Below are 15,496 nucleotides of genomic sequence, written 5' to 3'. Positions count from 1 at the left end.
CCACTGCCCCAGGCCTGTGCTCTGCTGCCACCCCCAGCTCCTCCCTGCGCCCCAGGCCTGCCCTGTGCCACCTACCAGCCCTCTCACCCACTGCCCCAGGCCTGCCCTGTGCCACCCCCCGGCTCCTCCCTGCGCCCCAGGCCTGCCCTGTGCCACCTACCAGCCCTCTCACCCACTGCCCCAGGCCTGTGCTCTGCTGCCACCCCCCGGCTCCTCCCTGCGCCCCAGGCCTGCCCTGTGCCACCTACCAGCCCTCTCACCCACTGCCCCAGGCCTGTGCTCTGCTGCCACCTACCAGCTCCTCCCTGCGCCCCAGGCCTGCCCTGTGCCACCTACCAGCCCTCTCACCCACTGCCCCAGGCCTGTGCTCTGCTGCCACCCCCAGCTCCTCCCTGCGCCCCAGGCCTGCCCTGTGCCACCTACCAGCCCTCTCACCCACTGCCCCAGGCCTGCCCTGTGCCACCTACCAGCTCCTCCCGGTGCCCCAGGCCTGCCCTGTGCCACCTACCAGCCCTCTCACCCACTGCCCCAGGCCTGTGCTCTGCTGCCACCCCCCAGCTCCTCCCGGTGCCCCAGGCCTGCCCTGTGCCACCTACCAGCCCTCTCACCCACTGCCCCAGGCCTGCCCTGTGCCACCTACCAGCCCTCTCACCCACTGCCCCAGGCCTGCCCTGTGCCACCTACCAGCCCTCTCACCCACTGCCCCAGGCCTGTGCTCTGCTGCCACCCCCCGGCTCCTCCCTGCGCCCCAGGCCTGCCCTGTGCCACCTACCAGCCCTCTCACCCACTGCCCCAGGCCTGTGCTCTGCTGCCACCCCCCGGCTCCTCCCTGCGCCCCAGGCCTGCCCTGTGCCACCTACCAGCCCTCTCACCCACTGCCCCAGGCCTGTGCTCTGCTGCCACCCCCCAGCTCCTCCCGGTGCCCCAGGCCTGCCCTGTGCCACCTACCAGCCCTCTCACCCACTGCCCCAGGCCTGTGCTCTGCTGCCACCCCCCAGCTCCTCCCTGCGCCCCAGGCCTGCCCTGTGCCACCTACCAGCCCTCTCACCCACTGCCCCAGGCCTGTGCTCTGCTGCCACCCCCCGGCTCCTCCCTGCGCCCCAGGCCTGCCCTGTGCCACCTACCAGCCCTCTCACCCACTGCCCCAGGCCTGCCCTGTGCCACCTACCAGCCCTCTCACCCACTGCCCCAGGCCTGTGCTCTGCTGCCACCCCCAGCTCCTCCCTGCGCCCCAGGCCTGCCCTGTGCCACCTACCAGCCCTCTCACCCACTGCCCCAGGCCTGTGCTCTGCTGCCACCCCCAGCTCCTCCCGGTGCCCCAGGCCTGCCCTGTGCCACCTACCAGCCCTCTCACCCACTGCCCCAGGCCTGTGCTCTGCTGCCACCCCCCGGCTCCTCCCTGCGCCCCAGGCCTGCCCTGTGCCACCTACCAGCCCTCTCACCCACTGCCCCAGGCCTGCCCTGTGCCACCTACCAGCCCTCTCACCCACTGCCCCAGGCCTGTGCTCTGCTGCCACCCCCAGCTCCTCCCTGCGCCCCAGGCCTGCCCTGTGCCACCTACCAGCCCTCTCACCCACTGCCCCAGGCCTGTGCTCTGCTGCCACCCCCAGCTCCTCCCGGTGCCCCAGGCCTGCCCTGTGCCACCTACCAGCCCTCTCACCCACTGCCCCAGGCCTGTGCTCTGCTGCCACCCCCCGGCTCCTCCCTGCGCCCCAGGCCTGCCCTGTGCCACCTACCAGCCCTCTCACCCACTGCCCCAGGCCTGTGCTCTGCTGCCACCCCCCGGCTCCTCCCTGCGCCCCAGGCCTGCCCTGTGCCACCTACCAGCCCTCTCACCCACTGCCCCAGGCCTGCCCTGTGCCACCTACCAGCCCTCTCACCCACTGCCCCAGGCCTGCCCTGTGCCACCTACCAGCCCTCTCACCCACTGCCCCAGGCCTGTGCTCTGCTGCCACCCCCCGGCTCCTCCCTGTGCCCCAGGCCTGCCCTGTGCCACCTACCAGCCCTCTCACCCACTGCCCCAGGCCTGTGCTCTGCTGCCACCCCCCGGCTCCTCCCTGCGCCCCAGGCCTGCCCTGTGCTGTGTGTGCCCCTTGCCCTGGTTCTGCCCTGCTTGCTCACCAGGCCCTAGACTGCCCCCTGCACACCAGGGAGCCAGGTGCACCCTGTCCCATCTGGCGAGAGCAGAGAGCCGGTCAGGTCCCTGTGTCCATGCCAGGTTGCTCCATGGCCAGGCTCTGCACGTTCCCATAACTCAGGGCACAGCAGCTGCGTCTACACGTGCACGCTACTTCGAAGTAGCGGCACTAACTTCGAAATAGCGCCCGTCGCGGCTACACGCGTCGGGCGCTATTTCGAAGTTAACTTCGACGTTAGGCGGCGAGACGTCGAAGTCGCTAACCTCATGAGGGGATCGGAATAGCGCCCTACTTCGATGTTCAACGTCGAAGTAGGGACCGTGTAGACGATCCGCGTCCCGCAACGTCGAAATTGCTGGGTCCTCCATGGCGGCCATCAGCTGGGGGGTTGAGAGATGCTCTCTCTCCAGCCCCTGCGGGGCTCTATGGTCACCGTGGGCAGCAGCCCTTAGCCCAGGGCTTCTGGCTGCTTCTGCGGCAGCTGGGGATCCATGCTGCAGGCACAGGGTCTGCAACCAGTTGTCAGCTCTGTGTATCTTGTGTTGTTTAGTGCAACTGTGTCTGGGAGGGGCCCTTTAAAAGAGCGGCTTGCTGTTGAGTCCGCCCTGTGACCCTGTCTGCAGCTGTGCCTGGCATCCCTATTTCGATGTGTGCTACTTTGACGTGTAGACGTTCCCTCGCTGCGCCTATTTCGATGTTGGGCTGAGCAACGTCGAAGTTGAACATCGACGTTGCCGGCCCTGGAGGACGTGTAGACGTTATTCATCGAAATAGACTATTTCGATGTCGCAACATCGAAATAAGCTATTTCGATGTTGGCTGCACGTGTAGACGTAGCCAGCATGTCCCTGTCCATCAGAGCAAAGGCAGTGCGCGTATGTGTGACATGAGGCCAGAGACAGGCGGGAAGGGCTGCGGGGGCAGGTCTGGCGGAGCTTCCTTGATGGGAGCCGCCCAGCACACAGAGAAGCAGCCACTGTCACTTCCCGCAGGCAGCGCTAGAGAAAGCCAGGCTGCCCTCAGCCAGCAGCGTGGTGGGCCCCACTGGAGTCATCCCAGCACCATGGCTCCATGGAGTCACACCCCCGCCCAGCGCCATGGCTCTGTGCCCCTGGCCCCAGCACCCAGCTCCCCACCAGTGCCATGGCTCCCTACCCCCGGCCCCAGCACCTGGCTCCCCTCCAGTGCCATGGCTCTGTGCCCCCGGCCCCAGCACCTGGCTCCCCACCAGTGCCATGGCTCTGTGCCCCCGGCCCCAGCACCTGGCTCCCTCCAGTGCCATGGCTCCCTGCCCCCGGCCCCAGCACCCGGCTCCCCTCCAGTGCCATGGCTCTGTGTCCCTCAGCCCCAGCACCTGGCTCCCCACCAGTGCCATGGCTCTGTGCCCCCAGCCCCAGCACCTGGCTCCCCACCAGTGCCATGGCTCTGTGCCCCCGGCCCCAGCACCTGGCTCCCTCCAGTGCCATGGCTCCCTGCCCCCGGCCCCAGCACCCGGCTCCCCTCCAGTGCCATGGCTCTGTGCCCCCGGCCCCAGCACCCCGGCTCCCCACCAGCGCCATGGCTCCGTGCCCCCGGCCCCAGCACCTGGCTCCCTCCAGTGCCATGGCTCCCTGCCCCCGGCCACAGCACCCGGCTCCCCTCCAGTGCCATGGCTCCCTGCCCCCAGCCCCAGCACCTGGCTGTCCCGCAGCGCCATGGCTTCATGGCACCAGGCACTGTTGCTGGGCTTGTCACCCACATCAGGGCTGCCCCAGTGCCAGGGGCTGGCAGAGCTGGGGGTGCCTGGCCATGCCATGCCATGCCAGACTGTGGTGGGCAGGAGGCTTGTCCCAGGCTAACGCCATGCCCAGGGGGCCATCCCCATGCCACCAGACCCAGAGTGGCCTAAGGCAGCAGTCCCCAGTGCTTGGCACTTGCTGTGAAATCCAGGTGTGCTTGGCTCCTGGCCAGCCTCCCCCCCACCAGGCCAGGCGTCAACTGCTGGGAAAGTCACTGACCTTGGCAAGGCCGCAGAGAGCAGGAGTCACAGGCTGCAGGCTGGGATAAAAGCAGTTGAGCTAGAGCCCTGGCAGCCAGCACCCTGCACCCAGCACAGGAACCGCAGCCTGAGCAGATCCCACCCAGACCATGTGGTGAGTTGAGCGCCCTGTGCCCAGCGGAGGCACCTCCATACCCCTGCCTGGCCTGCACCCAGCCCTTGTTCTGCTGCTGGGCGGCTGGGGTCACCACGCATCCAGAGGAAGGGAGGCCTTGCAGGGGCAGCTGCCTTCTGCGGAGCCCCTGCTGTTCCTCCATGACACGGCTGGGAGGACGCTCACCACGCCTGGCTCACCAGATGGTGCTGAGGCTGCAGGGCTCGCTCCTGAGGCAGCGTCTCAGGCCCTGCCTCCCACCACAGGGCAGGGTTGGCTTGCTGCTCAGACTGTCTCCTTTGCCTGCAGGGTGCCCACGTTGCTGTTTGCTAGCTTGTCCTGGGTGGCTCTTGGCTCCACGCCTGCCAGCCTCAACAAAGTCCAGCTCAGCAGAGGTACAGGGCAGCATGCTGTGGGCAGGGTGGGGTGCTTGGCAGAGGCAAGGGGGTGGGGAGGGTTCCTAGCTGGGGCAAGGGGGCAGGGTTCCAATGGGCAGGTTGGGGCTGTTTCCCCCAGCATGAGAGACACTAAGGGATCTCTCTGTCTGTGCCTCAGGCCAAGGCTGCCCGGCCCCCGGAGGGATCGAGCATGGACAGGTGGAGCACCTGGCCCGCTACAAGTGCGACCCCTACTACCGCTTGCGCAGTCGTGGAGATGGTGAGACATGACAACGGGCAGAAGTGCCCACCTGGGCCCCACCCCCCTTGAGAAGCACGCTGCCCACCCCAGCAGGGGCTATGCACCAGGCCCCGCCCTCCCCAGGGGATACGCTGTGCCCCCCCCCCCGAGGTGCACGCTGCCCACCCCAGCAGGGGCTATGCACCGGGCTCCGCCCTCCCCAGGGGATATGCACTGCCCCCCCCGAGGTGCACGCTGCCCACCCCAGCAGGGGCTATGCACCAGGCCCCGCCCTCCCCAGGGGATACGCTGTGCCCCCCCCCCCCCGAGGTGCACGCTGCCCACCCCAGCAGGGGCTATGCACCGGGCTCCGCCCTCCCCAGGGGATATGCACTGCCCCCCCCGAGGTGCACGCTGCCCACCCCAGCAGGGGCTATGCACCGGGCCCTGCCCTCCCCAGGGGATACGCTGTGCCCCCCCCCCCGAGGTGCACGCTGCCCACCCCAGCAGGGGCTATGCACCGGGCTCCGCCCTCCCCAGGGGATACGCAGTGCCCCCCCCGAGGTGCACGCTGCCCACCCCAGCAGGGGCTATGCACCGGGCCCCGCTCTCCCCAGGGGATATGCACTGCCCCCCCCCGAGGTGCACGCTGCCCACCCCAGCAGGGGCTATGCACCGGGCTCCGCCCTCCCCAGGGGATATGCACTGCCCCCCCCCGAGGTGCACGCTGCCCACCCCAGCAGGGGCTATGCACCGGGCTCCGCCCTCCCCAGGGGATATGCACTGCCCCCCCCGAGGTGCACGCTGCCCACCCCAGCAGGGGCTATGCACCGGGCTCCGCCCTCCCCAGGGGATATGCACTGCCCCCCCCGAGGTGCACGCTGCCCACCCCAGCAGGGGCTATGCACCGGGCCCTGCCCTCCCCAGGGGATACACAGTGCCCCCCGCCCGAGGTGCACGCTGCCCACCCCAGCAGGGGCTATGCACCGGGCCTTGCCCTCCCCAGGGGATACGCACTGCCCCCCCCGAGGTGCACGCTGCCCACCCCAGCAGGGGCAATGCACTGGGCCCCGCTCTCCCCAGGGGATACACAGTGCCCCCCCCCCCCGAGGTGCACGCTGCCCACCCCAGCAGGGGCTATGCACCGGGCTCCGCCCTCCCCAGGGGATATGCACTGCCCCCCCCGAGGTGCACGCTGCCCACCCCAGCAGGGGCTATGCACCGGGCCCTGCCCTCCCCAGGGGATACGCTGTGCCCCCCCCCCCCGAGGTGCACGCTGCCCACCCCAGCAGGGGCTATGCACCGGGCTCCGCCCTCCCCAGGGGATACGCAGTGCCCCCCCCGAGGTGCACGCTGCCCACCCCAGCAGGGGCTATGCACCGGGCCCCGCTCTCCCCAGGGGATATGCACTGCCCCCCCCCGAGGTGCACGCTGCCCACCCCAGCAGGGGCTATGCACCGGGCTCCGCCCTCCCCAGGGGATATGCACTGCCCCCCCCCGAGGTGCACGCTGCCCACCCCAGCAGGGGCTATGCACCGGGCTCCGCCCTCCCCAGGGGATATGCACTGCCCCCCCCCGAGGTGCACGCTGCCCACCCCAGCAGGGGCTATGCACCGGGCTCCGCCCTCCCCAGGGGATATGCACTGCCCCCCCCGAGGTGCACGCTGCCCACCCCAGCAGGGGCTATGCACCGGGCCCTGCCCTCCCCAGGGGATACACAGTGCCCCCCGCCCGAGGTGCACGCTGCCCACCCCAGCAGGGGCTATGCACCGGGCCTTGCCCTCCCCAGGGGATACGCACTGCCCCCCCCGAGGTGCACGCTGCCCACCCCAGCAGGGGCAATGCACTGGGCCCCGCTCTCCCCAGGGGATACACAGTGCCCCCCCCCCGAGGTGCACGCTGCCCACCCCAGCAGGGGCTATGCACCGGGCCCTGCCCTCCCCAGGGGATACGCACTGCCCCCCCCCAGGTGCACGCTGCCCACCCCAGCAGGGGCTATGCACCGGGCCCTGCCCTCCCCAGGGGATACGCACTGCCCCCCTGAGGTGCACACCCCGCTAGGGGATACACACTGCCCCACCCTTGAGATACATGCTGCCCCCATCCCCCAGGGGATACACACTGGGTCCTAGCCCACCAGGGATACACACTGGGCCTGCCCCCCCGCAGGGGATACATACTGGGCCCTGGGCCCCCTTGAGATACACGCTGCTGTGCCCCAGGGGATATGCATGGGGCCCTGGCCTCCCCCTTCCCCAGGATATGCTCAGGGACTTGCCTCCCACATGGGGCCCTGCTGGTTCCTGCAGAGCTCTGGGCTCCCTGCCCTGGGGGCTGACACTGACTCTGGTTTTCCCACCCTACAGGCCTGTACCGATGTGGCCAGCATGACACCTGGGAGGACGAAGCAGCTGGAGAAGAGCTGCCAGTCTGTGAGCCAGGTGAGCCAGGGAGGTGCAGAGCATGGGGTGCTGTCTGCGATGTGGGGGCAGGAGGCTCTCCATCGCTCCCCACACCCCGGCAAGGGTGCTGGGGTTGCCCACAGGCTGCATTCCCTGAAGCAGGGGTCCCATAGTCAGTGCACAAGGCCACGGCCCCTCTTACAGCCCACATGGCTGGTGCTGTCTCTGCCACCTGGTGACCCCTTTGCTGCGCGGGGGGCTGGCGCCTACTGTCCAGGCTGGGGCCCCACAGTTGCCTGATGGATCCTGACGAGGTGAAAGCAGCTTGCTTGGGGCCTTGCTGTGTAGACTTGGGGATGAAGGCAGGCAGAGCTTCCAGGGGGAGGTGTCTGCTCCGTGGGCCTCAGGGCAGACAGCCTCAGGGCGGCTCATGCTGCATCTCTGCCCTCCCCAGTGTGCGGGAAGCCCGCCAACCCGGCCATCCAGGTGCAACGCATCATTGGCGGCATGATGGCAGCCAAGAACAGCTTCCCCTGGCAGGGCCGGCTGCTGAGCCAGCACAACCACACAGCGGGGGCCACACTCATCAGTGACCAGTGGCTGCTGACGACGGGCAGGAACCTCTACCTGGGCCACAGTGAGAATGCCATGCTGGAGGAGATCATCCCCACCCTGCAGGTGTTTCTGGGCCAGGGCACGCCCGCTGGGGCCATCGAGCGCATTGTCCTGCACCCCCAGTTCCCAGGGGCTGTGGACCTGGCCCTGATCAAGCTCAAGCACAAGGTGCCCCTTGGGGAGGCTGTGATGCCCATCTGCTTGGCTCAGCAGGACTATGTGAAGGTGGGGCGGGTGGGCTTTGTTTCTGGCTGGGGCTGGACCATCTTCTTGGAGCACCCAAAGCACCTCAAGTACGTTGTGCTGCCTGTGGCCGCCAGTGACAGCTGCCAGGAATATTACCGGGCGCACGCCCAGCAGCCGCTGCTGAACAACCACACCTTCTGCGTTGGCGTGAGCGAGCTGCGGGAGTCCACCTGCCTCGGGGACGCTGGGGGCGCCTTTGCTGTCCATGACCCAGAGGATGATACCTGGTACGCGGCTGGGATACTCAGCTTTGACCGCAGCTGCTTGGCCACCAAGTATGGTGTCTACGTGCGGGTGCTCAGTGCCATGGACTGGATCAAGGAGACCACAGGTGTACTCTGAGCCCAGGCCCTGGGCACAGCCCTAAGCAATAAAACCCTCTCCTCTGCCAGCCTCGCATCTCCTTTTTTGAGCAGGGCCCACACCTGCAGCTCCTGCCACCCCGTCTGCAGCAGGACGCGGAGCTGGAGGCACCTGTCCTGCACTGCCCGCCACTGAGTACCAGACCACAAGCCGTGGGCACCTATGGGTTTTGCCAGGAGAATCAGGCTGTGCCATTCGGGGGAGTCCAGCTGCCCCTCCCCCAGCACTCCTGGGCCTGGCCCCTGCCACTGACCCAGACTTCTTTCTTGAGCCCATTCCTCCTCACCAGCATCTGCTGTCTCAGCAGGGCAAGAGCTTGCTGCAGGGGCTTCTCATGCACAGCAGGGAATTGGGGGCATTAGCACTGCAGCAGAAAGGGGCAATGGGGACGCCTTCTGGGGCTGCCCTGCATCCAGCACTAAGGGTGGTACACATTGCCTAGCCCGGGGCCAGCAGGGTGCAGGGTTCATGCTGTAGCCCTGCAGCTGGGCTGATTGAAATGAGGTTAAGCAGATGCTGAATGAATTCCTCCCACTGGCAGTGGGTGAGACTTGGGGTGTGTCTATGGAAATAGGGTTGCTCCTGCTCTGTGTGGCACCCAGGAGGTAGAGTGGCGTTTGTGGTGGGTCACAGTTCTGAATGCAGGTGGGGTGCAATGCTCTGACTGGGGTGGGGTGGGGGGGGTGTCAGCTCTCTTAGCCAGGAAATGGGGCCCCTCCCCATATTGGTTCAATCTCTTTCCATTCTCTTGTCCAATTCAAAGTGAAAACTAACCAGGCTTCACAGAGAGCCTCTTGGTTATGTTAAATCAGGGTTGGGCACAATCATGCTTGGGGGCTGGATTTGGCTGGCCAAGCACTTCTCTCTGGTCCTTGCCACTGATGAGCAGAGTGCTCTCTTACAGCCAGCAGCATGTGCTCAGCTGTCCCCCCAGCCATGTTCCTCCTCAGCCCCGCGGCTCCTAGGATTCTCCTGGCAGCTGTACAGAGAGGAAGGTGGGGAGGGGTGCTGCAGTCGAGGTGTTCCCCTACCCCTGTACCCCATCTCTGCAGAGCAGGAGTCGGGGAGAGGGTGACACACAAGGGAGCTGCCCCAGTTAGAAGCAGGGATGGTCGATGACTCACTCAGGAATGCAGAGCAGAGCAGATGGCCCTTAGAGTAACAGGGAGGCTTCTCCCTGCAGCTTAGCCCGCACACACTCTCAGAGTCACGCAAACCCCCTCTGTGCCATCCTCTGCTTAAGCCCCTGCCCTTTCCACGGGTGCCCAGAGCCCACCCAGGACCAGAAGCAAAACTCAGTGAGTGGCCCCTTTGTGACAATTATTGCCCACCCATGTGTTAAATGCTGAACTCACTTGTGATAGGACTTTGCTTCTGCCCTCCCTGCTAAAAAGCTAAACATCACAGAGAGCTGAAGACGCTTGAGTCAGGAGCCTAGTCAGCAGGGCATGAGGAGTCATTCTCCTGCTCTACCCTGAGCTGATTAGGCCTCCACTGGAGCACAGTGTCCTGTACTGGGCACCACACTGAAAGAAAGTGTCAGGGATTTTTCACCCCTCGGGCGTAACCGTCCCCGTGGGCCAGGGGAACGAGCCTTTGGCCTTTAAACATCAGTACAGGGGCAGGCAGACTCTGCAAGGTCCACAGGCTGCCAGTGAGCAGCCCCCTGCAACGGTCACTCTGTGTCGGTTGGTTTCCCCGGTAACCTGAACTCACAAACACCTCAGAATCATGGATTTGAAATCCAGGCTCCTCATTGGGCACAGGTGAGGCGGCTTCTAGAGGCTTCCCTGGCCCAGAGGACCTGTTTGAAAGCATGCGCTTGGAACTCTCATATGTAAATAGCCTCATGAATTATGTATAAGATCATGGAATATAAGGCAGCGCCGCACAGCGCTCGCCGGCCCTTGGTGCGGATACGACTCCGCCACCTACACGAGGAGGTGCTGGCCCTTGAGGCGTCCACCAGCCCTAGGCCAGCTGCCTCAAAGGCGAAGCCTCTGTGAAGAGCTCCGGCTAAGAAGCCTTTGCGAAGATCCTTTGAGACAACACCATCTTTGCCCAGCAAGGCCCATCCGCTGTGGTGCTAACTGCACCTCAGCCCTAAAAGAGCAAAGGCAGCTCTGAGGTAAACTAGGCGAGAGGCGAACTGGCCTCACCCCTAGGGTGAGGTGCTGCGCGCTTGCCTGTTAGAGCCCAGAGCCTGCCATCACTGCGGCACCCTCGACCCCGCCGCCAGCAAGCAGCTCGGAGGCGGATCTGGTGAGCGGCGAACTGGCCTCACCCCTAGGGTGAGGTACTGCGCACTTGCCTGTTAGAGCCCAGAGCCTGCCACCACTGCGGCACCCTCGACCCCGCCGTCAACAAGCAGCTCGGAGGCGGATCTGGTGAGCGGCGAACTGGCCTCACCCCTAGGGTGAGGTGCTGCGCACACACCAGTTGAAGCTCAGAGCCTGCCACCTTCGCGGCACCTACGCTCCCACCGCCCGCCATCTTGTCGTCGCTTCACTGGACTGGACTTTAACTGAACGGACTTAGCACAATCAAACTGGACACGTAAACCTGCTTTACTTTTATTTATATCCACTCCCACCTGGGAACTTGGGACCCGCTACGAAGGAACGGAGGGTGGCTCCTTCGTTGTTCCCTTCCCTGATGAGGGGAGGGAAGTGCCCGGGGGCTCGACCCTCTGCGGCCGGGCCTGGACATCCCAGGCAGGGTTTACCATTGCAGCCAAATACCGGCACATATAATTAATAATTGGGGTTCATTGTTAAGTGTAAGTTTAAGTTGCTATAGTTATATCACTCTCAATGTTTTAACGTAAAAGTTTTAACTAACCTTTTCCCCTTTATCCTTTCCCCCTTATCCTTGTTCACCCTCTCTCAATACACTGCAGGAGAAGGCGCTGCCTCCCTGCCTCCCTATCTGTTAATCCTACCCAGTGACCTGAGGAAGAGCACAAGCCTCCCAGGATCGCTAGTTGGGCCCACTAAGAGGGTACCAGGGACCCCCTCAATATAAAGGGACAGTCCCAACTGGCCTTCGGGTACCAACCTTTTGGGTTGGGCCAGCAACCCGACCCCGCATGGAGGTGGGGCACCCCCACCCCGGCTCTGGAAGGAGACAGCAGGGATTTCTAAGAACCTAACAACCCTCATCCCTATATCCCTCTTTCCTTCTTCCCTTATCCCAGTAATCAAATCCTTTTCTTTTGCGGAAAAATAAAAATCAGTTCAAGATCTAAGAACAAGTTATTAAATGGATACTGTTACAAAAATGAATGTACGTATCAATAGAGCATAAGAGAGTTTGCATTTGAAAAGCTGTTGCTTGTTACAGTTTTAACCTTGTTGTGTTCTTTAATAAAGTTTGTAGTTACTTTGTTTTAACCGTCCACCCTTGTCCTAGTCTCACTGTTCCTGCTAGCCACTCCTTTCCAGGAGGTTCGGGGCAGAGTCCAGACGCTCACCTGGGTGGGCATTATCCGAGCTGGGTTTCGCACCAGGGATTTGGTTTGGGTCCCGGCGTCCAACGCATAGGGAGTCTGTTCCCTTGTTCAGGGACTCATTAAAATATTCTAATTACTTACCCATCCAGAGAGTCCCATCAGAAAGATGTGGAGAAACTGGAGAAGGTCCAGTAAAAAGCAACAAGAATGATTAAAGGTCTAGAGAACATGAGCTATGAGGGAAGGCTGAAAGAACTGGGCTTGTTTAGTTTAGAAACAAGAAGACTTAGAGGCGACAGGACAGCCATTTGCAAGTACCTTAAAGAGAGTCAAAAGGAGGAGGGAGAAAAATTGTTTTCCTTGGCCTCCGGGGATAGGGCAAGGAGCAATGGGCTTAAACTGCAACAAGGGAGGTTTAGATTAGACAGGAAAAACTTCCTAACTGTTGGGATGGTTAAATGCTGGAATCAATTACCTAGGGAGGTTGTGGAATCTGCATCACTGGAGATATATAAGAACAGGCTAGACAGACACCTATCGGGCATGGTCTAGACGGTGCGTGGTTCTGTCATGAGGGGAGGGGCTGGACTCAATGACCTCTTGCACTTCCTTCCAGTTCTAGTGTGCTGTGATACTATAAAATAGGGTAATGTTTCCAGCCAGCCTGCAAAGAGCTGAACGTTATTAGAGCTTTGTTGACAATACACAGCTTTTGGGGATGCAGCCATGATGCTAAAAGTCCATCTCACAAAAAATGTTTGCTGACAAAATATTTCATCCCCCAAAAAAGTGGTATTTGCTTTCTCATCAGGAGAGCACTCCTGCCTACGAAGCACTGCTTACACTAGTCCTTGCCATGGCAAAGCTTCCGATGCTCAGGGTTTTGGTTTTTTAAGCACCTGTGAACAACAAAAACTCTTTTGCTCAACTGTACACAACTTGTAGATAAGCCTTAGAGACAGATTGATTTGCAGAGGTCACAGCAGAAGACTGACATTCTGGTGGTGAACAAGTGGACAGTAGAGCAGTTGGCGCAGAGGTCCAGTGACAGCTGTGAGCAGGTAGCCAGTAGAAGCAGTGAACTTACACTGAACACTGCCAGAGGTGCAGCAGAACGGCTGGCAGAGAGGAGCAGGGAGGGAGAGCGGGAGCTATGGAGCAGGTTAAGATACCTCTTTCTCTCTCCAGCCAGCATGGGAAATGAACTCTGGGATGCACTTCTGAAATTGGGTCAGCACTAACTAACGACAACAATTGTGAGCAAGCTGCACAGAAGGGCCAGGCACATGAAAGGGGATTTCGGGTGACTGGAGCTAAGACCCAGAGCTGGGTGGGCCTTTTACACATGATTTATCTTTATAATCGCTCTGTGGCAGCTTCCCAAACTAATGCAGTTACTGTCCTCCTATTATTGAAAAGTTCTTTTCTACGCTCAGAGTCTGTGTTGCGTCAATGGAAAGGAACACCTAGATGTTGAATCAGGCCTCGGCTGCTGCTGCCCTTACTTGACAGAAGGGTTACACTGGACGCAGGCTGCAACTTATGCTGGAGGAGGGGGAGTTGCAGAGGCAGCACGCTCAGCCCTGGGGCCAGGCTGAGCACCATCTCCAGTTTTCTACAGAGGTCGCTGCATCACAAAAGGCTGAAGGGAGTGTGGTGGCATAAACCAAAGGGCAACACTGGGGCTATTGCTGCTGGATTGAAGCGCACCAGGCTGCAGGCCCAGCCGAAGGAGTCATTATAGCAGGCTCCAGGGTGGAGTGGGGACAGCAGCTGGGACAAGGGCCCGACAGGTGCTGAGGGTGCCAGGCCTTAGTGCTGCTGATTGGGAGTCACCTAAAACAAGGCCAAGGCACAACCACCCACCCCTACCCCAACCCTCCCACATCTCAAAACCACGCCCAGCCCATAGCCTGCACGCCCTGTGCCCCAACGCCTAAGCAAAGGCCCATACCCCCATCATCTCAATCCCTGGGCTCGAGCCCCCCCAAACCTGGGGCCCTGTCCTGCACCGCAAACCCCCAAGCCCCACCAGACACCACACCCCTCACCCTGCCTCAGAGCCCGCCCCCCCACCCCATCCCATCCCCCACCCCACCCCGGAGCCCGCACCCCACCCCGCCCCGCCCTCCATCCCATCCCCTGCCCTGCCTCAGAGCCCGCCCCCCCATCCCATCCCATCCCATCCCATCCCCCACCTCACCCCGCCCTCCATCCCATCCCCTGCCCTGCCTCAGAGCCCGCCCCCCCACCCCATCCCATCCCCCACCCCACCCCGGAGCCCGCACCCCACCCCGCCCTCCATCCCCTCCCCTGCCCTGCCTCAGAGCCCGACCCCCCATCCCATCCCATCCCCCACCTCACCCCGGAGCCCGCACCCCACCCCGCCCTCCATCCCCTCCCCTGCCCTGCCTCAGAGCCCGCCCCCCCACCCCATCCCATCCCCCACCCCACCCCGGAGCCCGCACCCCACCCCGCCCTCCATCCCCTCCCCTGCCCTGCCTCAGAGCCCGCCCACCCCATCCCATCCCCCACCTCACCCCGCCCTCCATCCCCTCCCCTGCCCTGCCTCAGAGCCCGCCCCCCCACCCCATCCCATCCCCCACCCCACCCCAGAGCCCGCACCCCACCCCGCCCCGCCCTCCATCCCATCCCCTGCCCTGCCTCAGAGCCCGACCCCCCATCCCATCCCATCCCCCACCTCACCCCGGAGCCCGCACCCCCCCCCGCCCTCCATCCCCCCCCCGCCTCGCCTCAGAGCCCGACCCCCCATCCCATCCCATCCCCCACCTCACCCCGGAGCCCGCACCCCACCCCGCCCTCCATCCCCTCCCCTGCCCTGCCTCAGAGCCTGCCCCCCCACCCCATCCCATCCCCCACCCCACCCCGGAGCCCGCACCCCACCCCGCCCTCCATCCCATCCCCTGCCCTGCCTCAGAGCCCGCCCCCCCCATCCCATCCCATCCCCCACCTCACCCCGCCCTCCATCCCCTCCCCTGCCCTGCCTCAGAGCCCGCCCCCCCACCCCATCCCATCCCCCACCCCGAAGCCCGCACCCCACCCCGCCCCGCCCTCCATCCCATCCCCTGCCCTGCCTCAGAGCCCGCCCCCCCATCCCATCCCATCCCCCACCCCACCCCGGAGCCCGCACCCCACCCCGCCCCGCCCTCCATCCCATCCCCTGCCCTGCCTCAGAGCCCGCCCCCCCCATCCCATCCCATCCCCCACCTCACCCCGCCCTCCATCCCCTCCCCTCCCCTGCCTCGCCTCGCCTCGCCTCGCCTCAGAGCCCGCCCCTTTCCGCCCGCGGGAGGAGGAGCCCTACAGCCTATTACATCACGGGCTACACTTCCCATTCCGGGTCAGAGTGTACCACGTGTTACGGTCGCCCTCCCCTCCCGCGCGGGGCGCACCGGAAGAGGGGCGGAAGTTGGCCCTGCGCCTCTCTAGCCTTTGCCGAGGTCTATGATGGAAGCGTGACTCCCGCCATGTCTCTCTATGGTGGGGGCGGAGCAGAGCGGCTGCCTTCGC

At 64.0% G+C, this 15,496-nt stretch overlaps 1 protein-coding gene across 2 annotated transcripts; it reads left to right on the top strand.

Moving 5' to 3' along the window:
* The first annotated feature begins 4,154 nt into the window (after positions 1 to 4,154).
* On the top strand, positions 4,155 to 8,536 carry LOC142020727 (haptoglobin-like). 2 transcript variants are annotated; one of them, XM_075008844.1, is made up of 5 exons: positions 4,155 to 4,270; positions 4,580 to 4,665; positions 4,826 to 4,927; positions 7,255 to 7,329; positions 7,745 to 8,536. In XM_075008844.1, the coding sequence occupies exons 1-5, from the start codon at positions 4,266 to 4,268 to the stop codon at positions 8,491 to 8,493; spliced, it is 1,017 nt and encodes a 338-aa protein (XP_074864945.1). In that variant the 5' UTR covers positions 4,155 to 4,265; the 3' UTR covers positions 8,494 to 8,536. The 2 variants fall into 2 exon arrangements, with proteins under 2 accessions (XP_074864945.1, XP_074864946.1); XM_075008845.1 differs by lacking the exon at positions 4,826 to 4,927.
* Positions 8,537 to 15,496: the final 6,960 nt, after the last annotated feature.

The sequence above is a fragment of the Carettochelys insculpta genome, chromosome 14 (genome assembly GCF_033958435.1).
Source record: "Carettochelys insculpta isolate YL-2023 chromosome 14, ASM3395843v1, whole genome shotgun sequence".
In the NCBI taxonomy this organism is placed as follows: Eukaryota; Metazoa; Chordata; order Testudines; family Carettochelyidae; genus Carettochelys; species Carettochelys insculpta.
The sequence above is the reverse complement of the archived record's forward strand: the minus strand, read 5'-3'. Positions and strand labels throughout refer to the sequence as shown.